General features: G+C 44.6%; 1 protein-coding gene across 1 annotated transcript in view; it reads right to left on the reverse strand.

The window, feature by feature from the left end:
- Positions 1 to 5529, reverse strand: part of P4HA3 (prolyl 4-hydroxylase, alpha polypeptide III) — a 44657-nt gene extending 39128 nt beyond the window's left edge. The window contains exon 1 of the mRNA XM_006875410.1: positions 5320 to 5529. Coding sequence (XP_006875472.1) covers positions 5320 to 5522 — 203 coding nt within the window. The 5' untranslated portion in view covers positions 5523 to 5529. The remainder of the gene's footprint in view (positions 1 to 5319) is intronic.
- Positions 5530 to 6850: the final 1321 nt, after the last annotated feature.

The raw sequence follows: 6850 nt of genomic DNA on the forward strand, positions 1-6850 counted from the left end.
GTCTGACAGGGAGTGTTAGAAAGGTAAATGTAAATGTTTGGTGACAAAAGGAGGGGAGTGACTGATATTGCAGTCCAGGAGCAGAGATCCCTGGAACCATCAAGGGAGAAAAGTGAAGTGTGAGACGCTGTCCTGAGAGGCAGTGACACTAGGGATGGAGGCAGAGGCAATGACGTAGACAGAGGGAGCAGCTGGGGACTCTGGACTCAGGGAGAGAGGGAGTCTGTGTGGTGGTGACCAGGGGCAGGTGTGTGGGGTGTACCCTTTGGTTGTTTGATGATGCGTGCAGGGGATTGTGATCATTGCAATGAAACAAAATACAATAGGATGAATATAAAGATATTGTTCACCCATGTAAACTAACACATAATTCACAATAAAAACTTCAAAAAAAAAGGGTGGGGGAGCAAAAATGGTGGGGCCTGAAGTGATTATCTTTGTGGTTAATTCCTCGCCTCCCCAGAGATCATAAAGACAAAAGATGCTTTCTCTTTCCCTGGTATAGTTGTTTCCTTTCTAATACAGAAACAGAATGTATATTACTGAAATGTATTTTGTTGTTGTTATTTATGGCCATGGAGTTAGTTCAGACTCATAGCAACCCTGTATAGGGTTTCTGAAGAGTGGCTGGTGGGTTTGAACTGCTGACCTTGCAGTTAGCAGTCCAGTGCTTATTCTATAATACCACACCAAGACTCCCAAATATATTGGAAGAGATGGTTGTATGCCATCTAGTCGGTTCTGACTCATAGTGACCCTGTATAGGGTTTCTGAGGCTGTAAATCTTTACAAGAGCAGAAATCTTCATCTTTCTTTCATGTATTGGTTATCTACAATATAGCAGACGGAAGAATTCTAGTCTTAACTTCTTGGTTTAAAATTATTAATTTCAAAAAACAAACAATATGATACCAACCACTGAAGTTAAGAAGACTGTGAAAATGATATGCATGCACCTGCTACCGTTTAAGTGGTTAAGATCATATGAGACTATAGAAGTCCTTAGGTAAGAATGGTGTAGTGCTGTAGGGTAAGTGCTGGAGTGCTACTCACCTCAGGTCAACAGTTCAAGCCCACCAGCTGCTCTTTAAAAACCCTATACAGGGTCTCTATGGATCAGAACTGACTTGACAACACTTAACAACAGGTAAGCATGGAGCCCTTAGTGCAGGGTAGGAGGAGTTTAACCCTTTGAAGCAGAGTCTGATCTCAGAATTTCTCAAGGGTGGAGCCCTCAACTGTGAAATGGGACTTAAAATAGAAGATGACTTGCTTCAGAGTGCTTCCAAGGAGCCTAACAGTTCAATTCCAGCATAAACTAAGGAATAGGTGTTGCAGAAAGGGAATGGGAAGCCAGGCAAGTCCCAGGTTGTCTCTGATCCCAAAGAGCAGTTTAAGATGGCTTCTTCAGGGTTTTGAAACAAAACCTGCCTCCAATGAGGGGGATTTTTTTTCTTTTTCACTGCCCGTTCTTCCCTATTTCAGCTCCATATGGAACTACTTAGTGAAAGATATTCCACTGCTAGATGAAAAACTTATGAGCAGAGACGTGGGCTTGAGTCCAGCCTGAAGAGTAAGAGTCTGGGAACAACTGAGGCTGACTAGGCAGTGATTTGTAAGACAGTCGGGTAAGGAGGAGCTGGGAGGAGACCTGAGGTTGATCTTGGCCTGCCTCCAACTACCCTTCAATCTTCCCCTCTGTGAAAGAACTGGCCTCGTCTAGAACTCTGAGAAGCCCTTCAGCATGAACTTTCTATTATTTATTCCCATCACCTTTTCTGTTCAATTGGCATCAGAGGAAAGTGAAGCACAAAGGCAGAGAGTCAGGGTGGAGAGCTGTTGAATTGTCTCAAGTCCATCTGATGGTCAAAAAGCACTGTCTTTCTTCTCTTCCCATCCTCTCTGCACTATGGGTTCTGTTTCGGCCAGCAGCTTGTTCTCTCCTAAAGCTATTCAATCCAGTGTTCAAGTATGTCGTTTTTTTTTGTGACACAAGGGGAAAAATGGAACTATCAGCTAATATCTGAGACTGGTTTGGAATCCAAATGTTGGCCTTATGCCCAGTCTCTGAGCAAACAGTTGGTTTCCAGAGACCATGGTGAATTCAAACCTCAGGGTTTCCTAAATGACTTTTTGCTTTAACAAGTGCTGCTGAGAATGGAAAATCAGATCCTTTCCTTCAAGAATCTGCACATAAAATTTGTAACCCAACCCCTGCATTAAACATAGACGGCGAAGGCTATCCAACCACAATCTATGGCTACTTCAATGCAATATGTTTCTCCTTCAGAATTCAGAAATGGCTTTGTCTCAGTTCTTTTGAGATATTCTAAATGTTTAATTCCTGGTACAAAAATACTTGCTGTTGATACCGTTCTTTACTCTTGGTGATGTTTTTAAATGAAAACAAAGCAAACAAAGAAATTTAGGGATTAACTTTACTTTCTACAATTAGTATAATTTCCATTCATTAGCTTGTGTAGGAAGTAGTTTCAACACAAAGAAATAGATCTCTTTTCTTGGCTTACTAATTTGAAGAATATGAATTGAGGCCCTAAGAAATAACATTTCAAATTACATAAAATCACCAGATTGGGATTATAGAAAATGAGCAGGAGCGGCCAAAATTCTTGTTTTAAAAGACGAACATTTCACTAGGCTTTAGAGCACTGACTAGAAAACAGAATGATAGAGTCCTTAAATAAATATCAAGTGAAACGAACAAAATTAAATGTTTAGAACTCCCTCTTTCATACTTTCCTCATTCATACTCCAATTAGGGGGGATGGAAAGGCAAGGGGCTAGCAGTTCCTGGGGAAACTAACTACTCATACAGCAGTGTTAGCATGACACAACAGTTTAAGCTTACAGATTTAACAACAAGAAAAAGAAATGTGTGTACAAGTAGGCCTGTGCAATTTAAATCCATGTTGTCCAAGCATCAATTATAAATGATATGCAGATTTTTGACTGTGTGGGAGGTCATGCCCCATGTTGTTCAAAGGTCAACTGTATTTCAAAGAGTGATGTGGTCACAACCACTGTGTAAAAATGGTGCCATCAGACCTCTGACTTCATGAGGGGAGAGAATCATTGTTAGTATCAACAGCCCAAGACTGATTTCTATGAAGTGGAGGTCAAATATTCCTTCTCCCTCCAACCTTTTTTTTTTAAATCAATTCTGACACCAATTATTCCTCCCACACCACTCTCTACTTCCCTGCTGGACTCTATAATTCATTGCCGTGATCACACAGAAGTCATAGACAATACTTAATGATTACAGGGTTTATTAGGGAAGTAATGGGTTACAGTTTCTTCTCTCTTGGTATCCCAACCTGGCATCTGCCCTACTCAGAAAGGTGTTACCAAGTTTTAGCTTCACCAATACATGCTGAGAGGTCCCCCACAGTTCTTTCTGTGGATTGGCACTGTAGCCACTGCACCATCTTGCACCAGTCTCCTGGTACTGTTGCAGCTTCTCATCATCTTGTGCAGTCTTCAGCATAACAACTCTCTCTCTGTGTCTCTTGGGTCTGGGGAATTCTGAGTGCAGAGCCCCTATGTCCAAAGGATACATTTTACTCCTGCTCTTCTGTCTTGGTGGTAGTGAGCTTTCCTCTCTGCTCTGGGATTGGCTGTCTTTTAAGCCTAGTAGAATGTTAAAACTAACCAATCCCCTTTTAGGGTTCCATACATCATATTTGCATGACCCCACCTTTATTTACACAGTCATACCCAATCATTTTGTAGGAATCACTAGACTATGGGGAGAAAAGCCATATAAAAGAGATTCATTGCATCACACACTGTTTCTCACAGTGTTGTGGGATTTCTGATGCCCCAAGAAGAGAAAGCACAACATACACTCATACATATGGAATCATATGCAATCATTCATCTTTCATAGTTTGACACAGATGCTTATACTGCCCCAGTGTCCAAGTTTTACAAGATTTGATCCTACAGTGAGCATCACTAAATTTTGTTGATTATATAGCAATACAATATTGGCTGAGCATCTGCTTCTGTGTGCTATATACACAGTATTTTGCAGCAGCAAGTCTGGTGATTCACAATGTTTTCCTGGTGTCAAAGACTTTTACACACATATAACAGCTCAGTTATTACTTCTTCAGTATTTAGGGAACTCATCATGTGTAGAAGCCCCTGGATGGCACAAACAGTTAAGTGCTCAGTTGCAAACCAAAAAGTTGTTAGTTCACGTTTACCCAAAGGTACCACAGAAGAATGGCCTGGCAATCTACTTTGAAAAATCAGCCACAGAAAACCACATGAAGCACAGGTCTACTTAGACACACAGATAATTTGAAGAAGTTACACTGCTGACTTTGAAGATGAAGGAGGGGCCATGGCTTAAGGAATGTGAGTTAGAATCAACTTAGCAGCAACTGGTGTGATTTTTGGTTTTTATCATGTGTAGAGAGAAGGTAGAGCTAAAAGCAAAGGAGGCGATGAACATCACTGATCGGCAATCATGGTTCAAAGACTCCAAGCTTGGGCAGGGTTGGTTCTTGTTCATCATTTTATCTCCAGTGCCTAGAGCAGAGCTTGGCTTATATATGTGTTGACTGTATTAATTAATTCATATTAAATAGAGTGACCTGTACAGTTACTCAGCATCTTCCTCATGCATAGCATAATGCCATGCTCATCCAGTCCCAATGACATGCACATTCCATACAGAGTCACAAAACATCTCCTGACTCCTGCTATAAAACATCCTTTCACTGGATCTCATGGTGTTTCACAGTTCCTGTTCACAGTGCCCATTTCACAAGGTCAACACACATGGGGCCATAGTGTCAGCATAGTCTCTCCATCTTATGGTCACAGTGCCTGTCAGCGATAGTTCTGTCACCGTGACACAGAGGTGGGATCCCACGTTGCTTGCCAGAGCACCTGCCTCAGAGTTACTCCATCACACTTTCCCACAATATATCAACTTCACTGTGTGATGCTGGATCTGGGGTTTCATTCACTGGGTGTGTGATGGGAATGTGGGATCCCACACAGTGTGACACATTGTCTCTGGGGTCACATACTCTGTTTCCCTACCACCACCATCACACAGGATCCAGGGTCTTTCACAGGGTCCTGAATCACATCAGACCTCAGACTCACTCCCCCTCGCACACCGGTGTTTCAGTGTCACCGTGTAACACTGGGTCTGCGATCCCACACAGAATGACTATGAATCTGGAGTCACACTCAGCCTCAGAATCATCCCCCACTCCATCCCATAGTCTCCATCTTTTCCACTCAGACCTCTCAGTCGCCCCACCCTCGCGTTCTCACCTGGTCAGGTCCCGCAGCCGCGCCTCTTCCACGCGCAGGTAACGCCGCAGCAGGGCCAGCAGCCGGCGCTCGGGCGCCAGGGCGCGTGCCACGCTGGTCAGGGCCGAAAATGTGTCCCCTCGCGCCGCGGGCCCCACCAGAGTCTGGGGCCCGAGAGCCAACAGGAATAGCAGCAGCGCCGCCAGCCGCGCTGCGGGGCCCATGGCCAGCGCTCGCTCGCCTTCACTGTGAACTTCCAACCCAAGCTGTGCCGGGGTTCCCGCCATGCTCCGCCCCTAGCCTCGCCCCGCCCGCCGGCCCTGCTTAGCCCCCCAAAGCCTGCTCCTTTCCTGCTGGACGCCTCCCGGCCTTCAGCTCCTCAGCTCCCCAGACCTCAGTGGCGGGTCCTTCACTAAATCACAGCCCCAGGAAGATGTTTCCACTACGCCTATATCACTCGTGGGAAACTGAGACAAGGGGCTGGAGTGGGCATCGAATTCACTGGCCTAAGACTGTACAAAGGAACCCTGGTGGCAGTGGTTAAATGCTGGGCTGCGAGCCCAAAGATTGGCGGCCAAACCCAGCAGCAGCTCCAAAAGATGTGGTAATCGGCTCCAGTAAAGACTGTTGTTAAGTGCCCATAGAGTCAATTCTAACTCACAGCGACCCTGTATAGGAGTTTCAAGGAGCGGCTTGTGAGCTTGAACCTATGACTTTGAGGTAAACAATACAGAGCCACAGTAAAGACTTACAGCCTAGAAAACCTTACTGGGCATTCTGTTCTGCCATATAGGATCTCCAGAAGCAGGAATCAACTCCACAGCACGTAACAAAACTGTACAAGGCCACTCCAGTTCATGATCAACTACGCTACCAGGACTCCTCCACCACCATAACTCAAAGACATCAATTCTTCTACGGTCTTCCTTATTCACTGTCCAGCTTTCGCATACATAAGAGGTTATTGAAAACATCATGGCTTAGGTCAGGCGCACCTTAGTCCTCAAGCCAACATCTTTGCTCTTCAACACTTTAAAAAGGTTATGGAGTTGGAGAATATTGAAAGTGCCATGGGCTGCCAAAAGAACCAACAGATCTGTGTTGGAAGAAGTGCAGTCAGAGTGCTCCTTGGAGGCCAGGATGACCAAACTTCGTCTCTCATACTTTGGATATTTTGTCAGGAGAAGGATAGCATGTTTGGTAAGGTGGAGGGTCAGAGAAAAAGAGGAAGACCCCCAGTGAGATGGATTGGCAAAGTGGCAGCATCGATGGGCTCAAGCATGGCACCAACAGTGAGGTTGGCCCAGGATTGGGCAGTGTTTCGTTCTGCTGTGCATAAGGTCGCTACGGGTCAGTACCGATTCGATGGCACCTACCAACAACAAACCAGGACTCCTTAACCTAGTGGTTAGTGCATAACAAATTAAGGACTGCCAGAACCTAAAACTCTGGGCTACTAAGTCTCTGCTCTGTTCACATTAAATAGATTAAGAAGCCAAGCAAAATAATAATAACTATTATTATCACATCTAATAACCACCACCACCACCAC

The sequence above is a fragment of the Chrysochloris asiatica genome, unplaced genomic scaffold (assembly GCF_000296735.1).
Source record: "Chrysochloris asiatica unplaced genomic scaffold, ChrAsi1.0 scaffold00326, whole genome shotgun sequence".
In the NCBI taxonomy this organism is placed as follows: Eukaryota; Metazoa; Chordata; class Mammalia; order Afrosoricida; family Chrysochloridae; genus Chrysochloris; species Chrysochloris asiatica.